The 16,109-nt window shown below is 45.7% G+C and overlaps 1 protein-coding gene across 1 annotated transcript in view; it reads right to left on the bottom strand.

Moving 5' to 3' along the window:
- The window catches only part of Sord (sorbitol dehydrogenase), a 31,653-nt gene that overhangs the window by 9,193 nt on the left and 6,351 nt on the right, over window positions 1-16,109 (bottom strand). Inside the window, exons 2-4 of the mRNA XM_021193453.2 lie at window positions 10,197-10,230; window positions 7,409-7,573; window positions 2,569-2,728 (exon numbers count right to left, since the gene is read on the bottom strand). Of these exons, the coding sequence (XP_021049112.1) occupies window positions 2,569-2,728; window positions 7,409-7,573; window positions 10,197-10,230 (359 nt within the window). The remainder of the gene's footprint in view (window positions 1-2,568; window positions 2,729-7,408; window positions 7,574-10,196; window positions 10,231-16,109) is intronic.

Below are 16,109 nucleotides of genomic sequence, written 5' to 3'. Positions count from 1 at the left end.
GGATTTCTGAGTTCAAGGTCAGCCTGGTCTACAGAGTGAGTTCCAGGACAGCCAGAGTTACACAGAGAAACCCTGTCTCGAAACCAAAAAACAAAACAAAACAAAACAACAAAAAATAGAACTACTGTAATATTGTCATTGATATTACACTGTATTTACCTAAGGTCACTACACCATCAGTTAACATTTAAGCCCTGACTTATGTGTACAGCAATGTGCTAAGTGAGCACATTATGTATGTTTGCTCATAACACTGTTAGAATGATTTGGTAGTAGTTGCTATTACCCCACAGCGCTCCCCCCCCCCAAGTCTACTGAGAAAGAAATTAGGCTGCAAGAGTTAAATGGCTTATCTCAGAAGTTCAAAGTGAGGCTCAAATAGTGCTAGGGACAGAACCAAGGAAGCCAGCCCCTGCACATAAGCAGCAGTCCACACTATGGCTGGCTATCTAACATGCACTCTGCCAAGCAGTGAGTTAATGGTGAGCATCCCTGTTACCCATCCTCATCCCTAGCTGCATCCCTAGCTGCCCCATGACTGGTTGAGATGGAAGCGGGAACTGTTCCACAGAGCTGATGGAACGTTGCGTCACCTTCGCCACTAGGTTCTCTGTTTCTCTTCTGAGCCTGCTGGCATCTCAACCACACCCACAATTCCAGAATGGTGACAGTGAGTGTTTGTGGGAGGCTTGGCAAAGCAGGATGCTCTCTCACCTATTCCTCAGGACAGCACTGCCAGCTGGGCAGGGCAGGCTTGATTTTCACTTTATTCTTCAGGAGACAAAAACCAAAGCTGTGACAAAATTTCCAGACTCAAGCCAAGGAGTCCTGATCGCCCTTGCTTGGCCTGCCTCGGGGCACAGGCGGCTCTTGGGCTCATATTCCATTCCTGCTGGCTCCCCACTCCGCAGTGTTTACTTAGGTCCCCTTTCCACCACATACATTCGCAGATACTACATCCCGCCCCTTCACATTTGCCCACAGAGTGAGGATTGGCTCTAAGCTGAGTTTTTCTCCCCTCTCTCCAACCTCTGTAGCATAAGAACACCAAAAAGAAATGAGGTCAGGGTGAGAGGGGAGAGAAGGGACCGCAGTCTGAAGGTTCTGCCAGGCATACCCAACCCGTATAGCCTGTATTCTTCTAGAGCAGTCTCGGATGCTGACCTCTGTCATCCCCACAAGATCTCTAGCTTGTGTCTCTTCTCTGAGTTTTCAGGGAGTACTAGAAAATCTCAGATCTGGCCAGCTGTGTGTGCAGCTGTGTGTGCATGCCTGTAACCTCACAGTCTGAACAGCCATGAGTGTGATGTTGGCCTGGACGACATAATCAGTTACAGGCCAGCCATGGACTGTATGGTAAGATCTTGTCGAAGAAAGGAGGAAGAAGAGGAGGAGAAACCAAATAAAAAGGGAAAAAAATTAGAAAAAAAAAAAACCCTCAATTAGATCCAGCAAACCATCCCCAGCGACTGACATATTCAGCCTCTGTCACACAAGCCCCTTACTGGCTGACAGCTGCCTCTGGGACCAGGCTGGACTGGAAGAAAACTTGGGTTGGTAAGGGGAATGGCATGCCAGCAGCCTAGGGTTCCGAGGTACAATATGTGGCACCTTGCTTTTTTCTCAGATATATCTTTTTGACCAAGACTGTTCCAGGCAAGGGAAGTGCGGTTTGCGCCCTGGCTGTGATGTGTGCCTTGGTTCGTTAGCTTTCTCCTTCTGCTTCAGTTAAGCCTAGCATACAACTATAGCAATGGGTCTCACCCTGTGGCTATTCATCATTCACTAGGCATGCAAAGCCTGACTATATACACGCATATATGGAGTAATAGTAATAACCTCCCATGCATTGCCTAATGGAAGCTGGTTAACAGAAGCAGAAGGTCATATCATCTCCCCAAAGACACAAGGAGGGAATGGACTTAGCGTGCCAGCACTCATGCCCTGCACCAGCAGGTTCTCCATATGTGACTCTGGCTGGCCTGAACTGCCTACACATAGACCAAGCCTCCCTCTGCTACCAGAGTGCTGGGATTAAAGGCGTGTGATACCACACCTAGCCACACCTAGTGACAGCTATCCTTTCTGTGCTTGCAGTGGATGTGGTTATAACAAGTTCTGTCCAGAATGGCTGCAAGAGGGAAGTGATTTTGGTGATGATTTTGTAATTACTGGTCCAGGTAATGGGAAGTTAAACTGAAAGATCACTGTGAGTTACACTCAACCCCAGGCTGGCTATCTGCCCTCAATGCCCCCAGAAGAGAAAGGCCTGCCTTTAATGTTTTATAATTACAAGTAGCGCTGAGCTACAGGTGGTAGTACATAAAACAGGCAGATCTCTAAAAGTCTGAGGTTAGTTATCCTGAACTACATATCTCTATGAGTTTGGGGCTAGTCATAACTACATAGTGAGTCTCTCCCCGCTATGTATGTATGTATGTATGTATGTACGTACGCATGCATGTACGAATGTTAAAGAAGTTGCTTGCTGTAAGGAACTAGAAGAAAAATCACCAACCAACAAAAAGAAAGACCTCCCAGGGGTATAGTGAGGCTTTGGGCACTAACTTGTAGCAGAAGTCAGCACTGTGCTTGTAGAAGCGGCAGAGGTTCCCATCATCCGGGGGTGTGGCACAGAAGAAGATCGTTGGCGTCAGGTTGTATCGGCCGATCTTGCAGTACTCATCTACTTCTCGGGGAACGCCAGGCTCGATGGCAACCCGATCTCCTGGAGAGAAGAACACAGATAGTGCCACATTTAAGAACAGAAAGAAGCTGAGCCTCAAGGCTGCTGGGTATGGTTCTGCTTTCCAGCCTCTGAAAACAGGAGCAGGGGTAGAAATGCTATGAAGACTTGGACGCTCACTGGCCGAGGCCGGGAGTGGGAATCCAGCATCGAGAGGCTGCTCTCTGGGAACCCTGATGTCGTGGACAAGGCCGACCTGTTGGTGCCTTCTCCTCTCCTCCCTTTCCTCTTCCTCCGACCTCCCCACAACGACAACATCTCTCTGAGATCTGTCTCTTTCTGTAAGCCAAGCTGGCCTTCAGCTCTCAGCAATCTCTGTGCTTCAGCTTTCTCAGTGCTGGGATTATTGGAGTGTGGCCACACCCAGTTTCTCTCAGTGTCGCAGAACCTTCAACCCCCAAGACACCTGGGGCTTTCTTTGTTATGGATTAGCACTGCTGGTTACACGGTATTAAAAATGGAGATCATTCACTAAGAAAATTTTTAGGTTAACACATGTGTTTTTTTGAGACAGTGTTTCTCTGTGCAGCACCAACTGTCCTGGAACTCACTCTGTAGACCAGGCTGGCCTCAAACTCAGAAATCCACCATTGCCTGACTGGGATAACACATGCTATAGATCAATCGTTTATTCCTTTTTCTGCAACTGAATACCATTCCACCCTGGGAGCACAGCATGGAGAGCTAAGCTATTCTCTTGTTGGGAGACAGTAAGTATCTCCTGTTTTCTAGGTAATTTTTATGAGTTTTCTTGACTCCTCACTAAAATTGAGAATACCTTAAGATGAGTAAATTGTCTGCTTCATATATATTTTGCCATAATAAGAAACCGGAGCGGGAGGGTGATGGGGGTGGGGGTGGGGAGAGAAGACCTGGAAAGAGCTCTGCATTTAAGAGCACCACTGCTCTGGTAGAGGACCCAGACATAATTCCCAGCTTACAATCAGTTCACGAATCCCTGTAACTCCAGTTCCCAGGCATCTGACATCATCTTGTGGCTTCCACAGGCACCAGGCATACACATGGTGCAGACACACATGCAGACAAAACGCAGACACATAAAAATTTTAAACTTGGGCCGGGCGTGGTGGCGCACACCTTTAATCCCAGCACTCGGGAGGCAGAGGCAGGTGGATTTCTGAGCTCGAGGCCAGCCTGGTCTACAAAGTGAGTTCCAGGACAGCCAGGGCTATACAGAGAAACCCTGTCTCGAAAAACCAAAAATAAATAAATAAATAAATAAACTTAAAGAAAATAAATAAAACTTTATATTCTAAAAATCTAAAAACACAAAGGGTCCACAGAAATCCCAATGGCTTTGAAGATGTAGTTCTCAACTTGCCTGACCTCCTCATCTGTTCCCACCCTCTGCATGTAACAACTGATTATTAAGGATACATAGACTCAGCTTGGCCTTCAAGGTAGAGTTTTACATTATCTCATTTTACCTCCTAGTTATTATTACATTATGACAACATGGAAATTCTCATTTGAAGAGTCTTTTAAGAAGGGTATACATATTTTCATCTCTACGAACTCCTCATTGGAAAACATCTGATCTGAGAACCGATGTATGAGAATCCAGACACATTACTTGACCTGTGTCATTTAATTGTTCTGACCCTCTTCACTAGCTCAAAATAAAACCTTCTCAAGTCTCAGATGACAGGCAGCTCATTGGTTCAAGAATTCACTTGAGCCAGATCAAACAGGGTGGCATTGCAGTCAACTCTGAGACTAGCCAGAGTACGGCCCTGGGCAAGAACCACATTCCAGTGTCTGTATCTATTAATAACTCTAATAATGTGTACCTTGTGGCATTTTCTCAAGAATTAAATAATTGCATGCATTGGTGTTTAATGAACAGCAAGCCAATACATACAAACTTTCTTCTTCTGTTTATAATTATTCTTGTCATATATCCAGCTCCAAGACCCATATCTATGAACTTTCTTTAACCACCTCTGTGTCCTTTTCTTGACCCCTGACTATATATATATATATTTTTTTTCTCCAATAATTAGTGTTGTTGGCAGTTCTATCTGGTCTCTCTCGCCAGATCTATAAATCCAGGACTTTTTTCCGCCCATTTCTCTGACCTAAGTCTGAACCCATAGTAGACACTAACTAAGCACTTGCTAGAACTTAGAGAACTTGGTCCAACAGGAAAGGATCAGTCATTGGTTGGTTGCTGGAAGATAAGCACCTTCCACTGTGGGAAGAGCCTGTATCACCACAGGCCTTTTCAACTTGCATTACCAATGAATAGAGGTCTTGATTTAAGAATCCTAAGTGAACCCGGGCATGGTGGCACATGCCTTTAATCCTAGCACTTGGGAGGCAGAGGCAGGCTGATTTCTGAGTTTGAGGCCAGCCTGGTCAACAAAGTGAGTTCCAGGACAGTCAGAGCTATACAGAGAAACCCTGTCTGGAAAAACCTAAAGAAAAAAAAAAAAAAAGAATCCTAAGTGAAACAATGTTTAACTTTCTAAGCTTACCAATCCCTCTGTATGTCTGGGCTCAGAAACTAAACTATTTCACAGCACCTCCTACCAAACCCAAGCTTCCTCAGGTTGATCTGAAGTTATCTCCAGGCCATTGATGGCCTCATTAGTTGATACCTATACCTAGTCAGTTCAGAACTAATTCATCGTGTTGGAGGACAATGCAGTCAGCTGTAGCTAAGAACTCTGGGACTACCAACTACAGATTTTACCAGACTGTTGTTTTCCTAGCCATCTAATAAAAGTCAAAGATTCAGGGAGAAGCCTACCACACTTGCTGAGCTAAATAGATGTGCTATCAAGGTACTTTTTGTTTGTTTTGTTTTGTTTTGTTTTTGTTTTTTCGAGACAGGGTTTTTCTGAATAGTCCTGGCTGTCCTGGAACTTACTTTGTAGACCAGGCTGGCCTCGAACTCAGAAATCTGCCTGCCTCTGCCTCCCAAGTGCTGGGATTAAAGGCGTGCGCCACCACGCCCGGCTCAAGGTACTTTTTAAATATTCGTGATTATACACATAGCTGAGTGCTGTCCACTCTCAGCCTTGGCCAGAAAGGTTTCTCTCTGCAGTGATCAGCAGGTAATGAGGAGATTCATAACAAAGGTGCCACGAACAAATGACTAGAATGCTCCCCCTAGGTGGGACATCTAGATCACACCAGAGCTGAGGCTCAGGGATGGGTGGAAGAGGGAGGTAATAGACAAGAGCCTGAGTGCTGTGAAATGCTGTCTGCCAGACACGCACTCACAAACTCACTGCAGCCATGGTTGCCTACATGATCAGTGAACGTTCCATCAGGCAGTACTAAACTGGACTCTGGTTTAAAAAAAAAGTCAAAGACACAAAGTAGAGGCAACTTGGGGATTGCTGGGTTCCTGGGCAAAAGTGAGAAGGATACATTATTAATATGCATAAAACTGTTGTAGAGCCGGGCGTGGTGGCGCATGCCTTTAATCCCAGCACTCGGGAGGCAGAAGCAGGTGGATTTCTGAGTTCGAGGCCAGCCTGGCCTACAAAGTGAGTTCCAGGACAGCCAGGGCTACACAGAGAAACCCTGTCTCGAAAAACCAAAAACAAAAAAAAACAAAAAAACAACAACAACAAAAAAAAAAACTGCTGTAGAATAAATAGATATTCTATTTAAATAAAACAAAGAACTTTGGAATGAAAGACAAGTTAGTTGACCAGCTTAAGGTTAGGTATAAGGCTTTAGCCTTGTTAAAGCCACAGTGCAACCTGAGATAAGAATTTAGGGAGGAGGAGGAGGAATGCTAAGATTTTAGGGTTATCCTTGGCTACATAGCAGGATGGAGACCAGCTGGGCTAGAAGAGCCTCGCTCTGAAAAGGAAATCAAGATCTTTCTAATTCAGAGATTCTAGGGTATGGACTAGCCCTACCATGAAAAAGCCAATTGTGCACCCGCTGTGCATTCCCCGATGAGACCACACATATCTCACAACTTTGGGAAAGACTTTGGGCACTCAGTGATTAAACAGCATGACTTTGGATAATGGTGGCCTAAGCCTGTAATCCCAAAACTCATGAGGCAGAGGCAGGCAGATTTCTGAGTTCAAGGCCAGCCTGGTCTACAGAGATCTAGGGCAGCCAGGGCTACAAAAGTAATCCTGTCTCAAAAAAACCCAAAGAGTATGCCTACACAGGGATAGAGTCACGCCTGAAATGATGTAAGCCGGGCACGGCAGCTCATGCTTTTTATAACAGTACTCTGGAGGCGAGGGCAAAAGGATCACCTTGAGATAGAGGATAGCCTGGGCTATAGAGTTCTAGGCCAACTTGGGTTACAAGGTAAGTTCTGGGCCAGCCTGGGCTACAGAGTGAAGCACTATTTCAAAAGTAAATGAATAATTAAAAGTAAAATCTAAAAGGTCTTGATTTTCAGTAGATGGAAGCAGTTTGTAGCTTATGACAGGAATACTTTCTCACCCCCCTTTTCTGGTTTATTTCATATTCTCTATCTCTTTCAAAGGGGACAGGGGTCTAGACAGGACATGTTGATCACCCCTGTATTTCCCAGCACACATTGTCCCTGGTCTATATGCCATCTGAGGCAGAAGGTAAGATTCCTACATGTGGGGACCCAGCACTCCCTTGTACACTCTGAGAAGTATTCTCAGAGAAAGCACGCAGACATTTACTGACCTGGTTTCAGATGTTTCACCAACGCTCCTACTTTTGTGACTGTTCCAGCAGCTTCATGCCCAAGCACCATTGGCTTTTTCACAACAAAATCCCCAATTCGGCCATGCTCCCAGTAGTGAACATCCGAGCCACAGATCCCCACCGAGTGCATCTTTAGTAACACATCTAAGAAGATAATGGAGACAGAGGAAATGTGAGGGAAAGGCGAACCTTCCATTGCTCTCAGCACTAGCAATTTTCCTCTAGACAGGGAAGAGAGCTAGGTTCTCAGAATCAGGTACAGAATTGAGATTCCAAAGGAAACCGAGCTAAACAGAGAGCCTAATTAAGCCTAGTAAGACACAGAGCAACTTGAACATAGCAAAGGAGCTGAGTGTGATGGTCCATGCACGCTGACTTGGCTGGGCTAGGGTACCCAGCTGTTTGGTCAAACATCCATGCATATTTTGCTCACATGGCAGGGTTCTTGTGAAGGGTCTAATGGTACAATTAGCATTTAAATCAAGACTGTGAGTGGGCCAGATTATCTTCCATAAAACAAGTAGACAGACTTCATCCAATCAAGTAAATCCCTTGAGAGAAGACCAAAGGAGAAACAAGGTAGGGTTTTTCCAAGGGTCTCGTGGTACGACTAGCATTTAAATCAATACACTTGGAGTGGACCAGACTATCCTCCATAAAGTGGGCAGGCCTCATCCAATCACGTAAAGCCCTTAGGAGAAAACTTTCTTTCCTAAGACTCCAACACTGAAAACTTGCCAGAGAATGCTGCCCTGCCCTGCAAGCCCAGAGCTTTCCAGATCCTCCAGTCACAGGGTCAGTTACTTAACATAAAATAAACTGCTCTCCTCCCCCTCTCCCAACCCCTGTACCTATGCACATACATATACATACATATCTCACTTGTTCTGTTTGTTTGGAGAACCCTGGCCAATCCTGCTGTACAAGAGGATACTATGAGGAGGAAGCACTGTGCAACCATTCACAGGAACAAACTGTTTGGCAGGAGATAACCAGTGGCTGGCCACTGCATGATGACCTACCAGGCTAAGTTCCTTGTGGTCCTTGTTTTCCAAAAAGGTGCCGCTTTACTTAGCTCTCCAATTCACACATCCCATTTGGGGGACTGAATCAAGTAAGGTGCAGTGATATTTCTACTGTCAACTGTCCAGGTTTAAAAGGCTGCTGCTGCTGGGCCTCTCAATGAGTACCAAAGGATTGCTGCCCTGTCTGACTGAGCCTACTACAAATACCTCCCTGAGAAAAGACTCGGTCTTTGAAAGACAAAGGGGCCAAGAGTTGTGCTACGCACTAGGACATCTCAGTTACAACATTTGTCACAAACCACCAGCAAAATCCACACACCCCCTTCCCCACTCCCACCCCCAAGATATGGCTCTGGAGAACTGTCTCTGCCCTTGGTTTTGATTGAGCAGTTAGGAATGACAGGCTGAATTCTGAGATCAAAGATAAAGATTATTGAGATCAGGGAAGCTAAGCTTTCTCTATACAGGAGGTAAGATGTCTCTTGCTGAAACGCTCACTTCCTGAAATACTTTCTCTCTCTCAATCCAACTACAGCACAAGGCAAAAGAATGAGAGCAGGTTGGATCAGAGGGGTCTCTTCACAGACCAAGAAAGGCCTTACTTGGTTGGCCACCTCTGCAACCAAAGCCACCTCATCAGGATACAGTGAGGCGCCTCCTCGAACATGGTGTGGTATCTTGGAGAAATGTTTACGCCTTAAATTTGCATTGCTTGCTAAACACTGATAGAAACAGTTGTTTTTTATATCTTATCACTGCAAGTCAACACAGCTGACCTTTGAGGAGCAAAGCCCAGGAGTTACCAAGAAAGCGGCCTTCAAGCTGATGTTTGCCCAGAATCTGTGTTTCTGGGCTGAAGTGTTGTTGTACAGGGTTGAGAACATCCGAGGTCGTCAAGGAGAGGACAGGGAACCGAGGGACCAAAGACTCTGCATTGCCCCTAGCCTCACTCTGGGATTCTATAGATTATGAACTGGAACAATTGGCATGACCTCCGCAGGTCCAGATGCCATCAAGAAGCCAGCATGACAACCTAGCCTCGTGGTTCACCCACTGAAAGGCCTAGGAATAGAGCAAAAGTGTTAGGAGCTCTGCCCCTACACACTCAGTCACTTTTTTTTTTTTTTTTTTTTTTTTTGGTTTTTTTTCGAGACAGGGTTTCTCTGTATAGCCCTGGCTGTCCTGGAACTCACTCTGTAGACCAGGCTGGCCTCAGAAACTCAGAAATCCACCTGCCTCTGCCTCCCGAGCGAGCACTAGGATTAAAGGCGTGTGCCACCACACCTGGTTACTCAGTCACTTTTAATTAGTGGAAGAGACAGAGCTTCCCGCAGCCCCTCCCACCCCTACTAGACAGGTAGATAGTTCTGGTCTAGCCCTCTTGGGTGCACTAACACAATGCTCCTCTACTGACTAAGAGATTTAGCTCTGTAGATTTTTAGAACCAGAATTATGATTTGGCATCTAATCTGGTAGACACAGTACTGGGTTGTTAGGTAGGAAGGGCTGGTTCTGCCTTTGGTCCACATGATTCACATCAGAAACCCAGGGCAACGTGGCAGTCTGGCTTCTTAGCTTCTCTCCTTCTAACTGTGATTCTTTTACTTCAAACAGTAGGCAAAATAAACCACTGTGGCCAATGGACAGATGTAAGCACATTGGCCAGGAGGGAGAGGGGCAGGGACCAATGTACACCCCCCCAAGGCCAACACCAGCAGATACAATGTCATGTCAGGACCTACCATTTGGGCCCAGCTCAGGTATTGGGTAGTTCTCCTGAAATAAATAAAACAGAGAAAGTTGTTTAGTCTGCATAATAACTTATCCTTACATTTTTTTCCACTTATAAAATATTCTCCTGGCATTCCATTGAATTATTTCTCAGAACAGAAGTTCACACCATACTTCACAACCTGTGAGCTCAGAAAGGGCAGTGCATCAGGCAGGCTAGAGACCCTGGCCTGCTCGCCACCATCCTGCGCAGAACAGAGCCATTGGCCCAGATAATGTCATGCCTGATACATTCCAAACACAATAGAGAACACAGTGGATGTTAGTGACCTGCCACAGAATGGAACAAGGTTCAGAAGCTGGGTTCCCTACCTGGAAACCTGCCAGCCGCCCCGCAATCAATCATCAACTATCAGATGCTGATGGAAGTCGCTCTAGTTACTCAACGCACCACCACCCCTCTGGTGCTACTTGCCCAGGACTGAGAAAAAAAAAGTGTGCTAGATGTGTCCCTGACAGAGCTACTGTCTGAGCTGCTCTGGTTCTCTAGACTTGCCTTCCACTTATCCTAGAAATCATGCTATCCGATACAGATGTTTGCTCTAACATACTCCTGCAGGAAAGAAGGGAGTGGTAAGCAGGGGCTTGCAAGGGCTCTGTTAAGACTGGGAGGAGGTTATCTACACTGCCAGTCTGTTCTTTTACTTCATCTCAGGTGTATACCCAGTCCTCCCTTCTAGAACGTCCATGGGGAGTTTAGGAGCGCATTGGGAACACAAGGGCCCTGCATTTTAGTGCAGAAAGCAACTGGAGGTATTCTGGTGTTCACAGGTAGTATTAGAATAGAATTTGTTTTCTAACCTTTTCTCCGTGGTTAACCAGCCAGGGTTAAGTCAGGGTTGACAAGGAGGAAGGACAACTGAGTGGGTAGACCCAAGTGTTTACTAATTCTTTGTGGGCAGACAAGAATCAGGGAGAAGGCAACATGAATTGTTTACCATGGCTGCTGTAGGCCAGATCGTACTTCCAGCTCTGCCTTACCACAGCCCAGAGCTTACAGATGAGAAAGAAACCTGAGGCTAGGGAGGTAGGGAACTAACTTGGTCAAGATCCTGCCACCAGACAGAGCGGATTAACCAGGGCTCAGCCAGCTGTATCTGACATCTATACCAGTTTCCACTGAACCCAGTGCAGTCCTAAGGAAGTGACCTTTCTTCTCTGTCAATCATGTGAGGTGACAGCTAGGTGGACCCCATACAGAGTGTCCTGATGGCTCTCTGATTAAAGCTTTCCTGACCAGTGAGATGGTTGGGCAGGTAAGGGGGGCTTTGGGACAAGCCTGATGACCTGAGTTTGATGCCTGGAACCCACATGCTAGAAGATGAGAGCCAACTCACAAGTTGGCCTCTGACCTCCACATACCCCCCCCCACACACACACACAGAGTGAATAAATATTTTTTTAAAAGAAAGCTTGCCTGTGCCCCAGGCCTGGCTCAAGCCGCTTGCTGGAGGCAGCCTCACAGCATCAATCCACACTGACAGCAGCCAGGCTAAACCTGACAACACTATCATGCTAACAGCAGCTCCAGTGCCTGGCTGCAAACCAAGGTGGCAGCCTTCCCCAAAGGCGTCCACGGAAGGTCTAAATGCTTTTACTTCAGACCACCAGACTCTCTTGTGGGGAAAGTTCAGTGCTAATTGAACTTCTCCAGAGGGGAAAACCCAGTTCATGTGCCAATGCTGAGAGGCACAGAGCTATGGTGTCCATCGGGTTATCCCGTGCTAGGTGCTCTAAGGGCACCGTCACTTCAGCTTCCGAGGCTCCACAGCCTGAGAATGAAGAATTGAGATAGTTACAACCTGCCCAGCAGCTGCAGGGGCTAAGCAGAGGCTGACCACGACTGGATCCCAGTAAGGAGGCACCGAATGGGCAACGCCTTGGGTGAGGGCAAAAAAAAATGTTCAAAGTAATTAAGGCACTTTTCGTTTTGCTTTGGGGGAGTGGTTGGATTTTTGCTTGTTTGTTTTTTCCTTCACAGTAATTTAAAGAAGGAAAAAAAATCCATTTTTAAAGAAATCACCACCTTAAAACAGCTATCACCAAGTCTTTCTCAAAGAATTCTCAGGTCCCATGTTTGATATTAACACCCTAGATTGTTGTGTAAACTTGTGTTTCTGATATAGCAGATACAATTTTAACTTCAACTTAGGTACAATCTAATGAACCCAATTTTGTTTCTAACTTGGAACCTCACCCACCCTCCGTACTAATGGTATCAGCAGACAAACCCCAGGCACTGATTGATGTTCTGGCTCCACGTTCTTCCTATCTCTGGAAAGCCAGGGCAAGCTGCCCTTACCTAATCACACACAAAGGTGCAGTGACCCTTCTGGACACCAGAGGGTGCTATGCCAGTAGTCTGTTTACTGTTGCATGGAAAAGGACATTGAACATTTCATTCTTCCCACCATTTCCCTCTCCTCTCTCCCCACACTCTCTCTAGAAGTGACCTTTAAGCTGTTCCTCCTTCCAAATGCTGGGAATACAGCTGAGTGCCACGACACCAAATTTTTGTGGTGCTGGAGAAAGAGCCCAGGGTTTGTGTATACAAGGCAAGCAACAGAGCAAGGGTCCTCAACAACCTCTCCCTGCCTCTTGGTGACTTCACTCAACTGTGGCTCAGGTCCACCTCCCCCTCTCTGCAGGGGGCATGCCACTGGGCAAAGACCTTATTAAGATCAACCCTCAGTAACTGGAGAGCCAGCTCAGCAGTTGAAACTGCGTGATGATCTTACACAGAATCAGAGTTGAGGTTCTGGCATCCATGTTAGGCTGTTTACAAATACCTGTAGCTCCAGCTCCAAAGGCTCCAACACGCTCTGGCCACTGCAGGGATACACATGCACACACGTACACACAAATGTGAAATGCCTTCTTTATGCTTAAAAAAAAAAATTCTCACAGCTGGTAAGCATGTACCAATAATAGCCCTAGTTTTGAGGAAGCTGAGGCAGAAAGATCTAGAATTTTAAGATAGCTTGAAATAGGGCTGGTGAGATGGCTCAGCAGGTAAGAGCACCTGACTGTTCTTCCGAAGGTCCAGAGTTCAAATTCCAGCAACCACATGGTGGCTCACGACCATTTGTAGTGAGATCTGACTCCCTCTTCTGGAGTGTCTAAAGACAGCTACAGTGTACTTACATATAATAAATAAATAAAGCTTTAAAAAAAAGATAGCTTGAAATAGACAGCAATATTGTCTCAACATAAATAAGCCTTAACCTTGTAAATACTAAGAACCACTGTGGGTCCCCCAGCCCCCCAGCTTTACCAGGCTACCACAGCATGCCCACTGAACACTAAAAGGTGGTGTGTGGTTGGCCGCCCTGCTTACCTAATCTCCTTTTCCATCTCAGATTTCCTAGATTCGAAGCTGTCCTTATCTCCTCATCTCTCAGGGTTCTGAGGGCTGTAGCTCAGGGGTAGAATGGATGGATGCCTTAAAAGGGTGAGGACAGACAGACAGGCAGACCAGTGTAGCCATGTGTGCATGGATGCACCCAGGCATGCTCTCTCTCTCTCTCTCTCTCTCTCTGTCTCTCTCTCCTCTCTCTCTCTGTCTCTCTCTGTCTCTCTCTGTCTCTCTCTGTCTCTCTCTCTCTCTCTCTCTCTGTCTCTCTCTCTCTCTCNCACACACACACACACACACACGAGTTACTTAGTCCCTCTGAGAGCCTATACCTTCACTTTATTTTCGGTGATTGTCATTTCAGGTACATTCAAGGTTTCCTATGCAGGATTTCTTGTGAATGCCTCACAAAAGTGCAAAGAGGAGCTCTAAGTCTTCTTTAGTTACCTCAGCATCCTACAACTTTTTTTGAGTCATAAACATCTGAATCACATCTAAAGCCATGCTTCTCTTCAGCACACTCACTCCCAGTAACCCTCAGACAATCGCCAGGAAGATGCCCCTGGTCGGATCATCTCAGCTGTCTCTGCCATCCAAATAGTGTGTGTGTGTGTGTATGTGTGTGTGTGTGTATGTGTGTGTATATATATGTGTGTGTATATGTGTATGTATATGTATGTATACATATGTATATGTGTCTGTCTGTGTGAGTTCAATGTCACTTCATCAGCTCCCTTTAGTATACTTGAGTTCACACCCTAAACCCATTTTGCCTAGATCAGTTGTTCTCAACCTTCCTAAAGCTGCAACCCTTTAACACAGTTCTTCATGCTGTGGTGACCCCTGATCATACAATTATTTTCATTGTTAGTTCATAACTAATTTTTTCTGGTTATGAATCATAATGTAAATATCTGACATGCAGGGTATCCAATATGTAACCTCTGTGAAAGGGTTAAAAACCGCTGTTTGAGAACCTCTGGTCTAGGTGGTGGTAATCAAGGAGTCAAGACAAGGAGAGGTCAGGGAAGGGGTATTTTCCCTCCTCCAGCGGGCCTGGATGAGCTGAGAGAAGTCAGGCTCTGGCATAGCCTGCCCGTGTACAAAGCTGGCTCTCCTTAACCTGCTGTGTGCCTAGGGCATGTTATATAACCTCTTGAATTTCCTCTTTTGTATCATGAGGATAATCATGAAAGAGAATGCCGACTCACAGCAAATATGTTTGCTCTTGTTACAAAAGAAATAGCCCAAAGTTCTGTTCCCGTAACAGTTTAACCAGCTCTGGGCAACCTTGTCCTTTGGAAAAGGGCAAAGTACTTCAAAGTGTTGTAGGGGAGTATTAGACTCCCCTTTTTTCAATGGTAAGTTTGAAAGAAATTTGTCCTTTAAAAGGATGGGACTTGGAAGACCTGAAGTAGGCCTCTAGCAATGATTTCGGCTTGTTTCTTATAATGTAGAGATGAAGCTCCCCCTATACCTTAAAGGGACAGGCAGGAAAGGTAATGTGGCCTGTGACCCGAGGGGCTGTGCTAAATACTTAAGGTGGAGGAGACGCCATTGTCACTCTCTTCCTGCTTCCTCTTTCCCTAACTCCCATGTGTTTGTCTGGAGTTCTCAGAGTGGAGGGAAAGCCGAAGGTTTTCCAATTAAGCAAGAGACTTTGCTCTAGCCTTTGGTCCTGGCATATGAGGCGGTCAAAATAAAGAAAGGATTGAAGTTCTCCCATAGTCTACTCACCTGGCCCTCTGCCCAGGCTTTCCTTGTTCTATCCAGCCTTTGTCCTGCTGATGACAATCTTTCTGAAATTGGAATGTTTATATTCCTCAATAGCCCTGAAAAATCCTGTTGCCCTCAGAGACCCCATTCCCCAATCTCACTTCCAGCCACACCAAACACTTCCCACTTCTTCATCCTCACAAAGGCCCCTTCTCCCGCTCCCTCCCTAAGATCCCACAGAGAAGGGAAGTGAAACACCCTAACTCCTAAGGAGACTTAAGTTTGCATGTGTCAGGATTGAAGAGTCTGCAAACACACAAATGGATCTACCCAACATTCTGGATTGATGTTTTTATTTTTATTTTTTGAGACAAGGTCTCTCTGTATAACCCTGACTGGAACTAGGCTGGCCTCAGACTCCCAGAGATGTGCCTGTTTCTGCCTCCCATGTGCTGGGGTTAAAGGTCAGTGACAGTCCCTGGCTTTCAGCAGGCTTTTACAGCCTAGGCCCTAGGGAGGGAGCTCAAGCATTCCTTTCTTAAGAAGCCTTCCCTGGGGTAACATGGGGAACTAGGAACAGAACTCATTTGCACCATCTAGCCAAAAGATCTCAATCTATACAGGACAGAGAACTACTTAATTCTCATCAGTAATATAAATTTTTCTTCCTAATTAAAAAATACAAGAACAAAACCATATGCTAATTTATTAAATACTTATTTATAGTAAGCAAGAATATGCCTGTTAGCAGCAATGGAGAAGGTTTGTGCACAGTTTTTTTTTTTTTTTTTTTTTT

The sequence above is a fragment of the Mus pahari genome, chromosome 3 (genome assembly GCF_900095145.1).
Source record: "Mus pahari chromosome 3, PAHARI_EIJ_v1.1, whole genome shotgun sequence".
In the NCBI taxonomy this organism is placed as follows: domain Eukaryota; kingdom Metazoa; phylum Chordata; class Mammalia; order Rodentia; family Muridae; genus Mus; species Mus pahari.
Note: the sequence above shows the minus strand (reverse complement) of the source record. Positions and strands in the feature narration are given on the sequence as shown.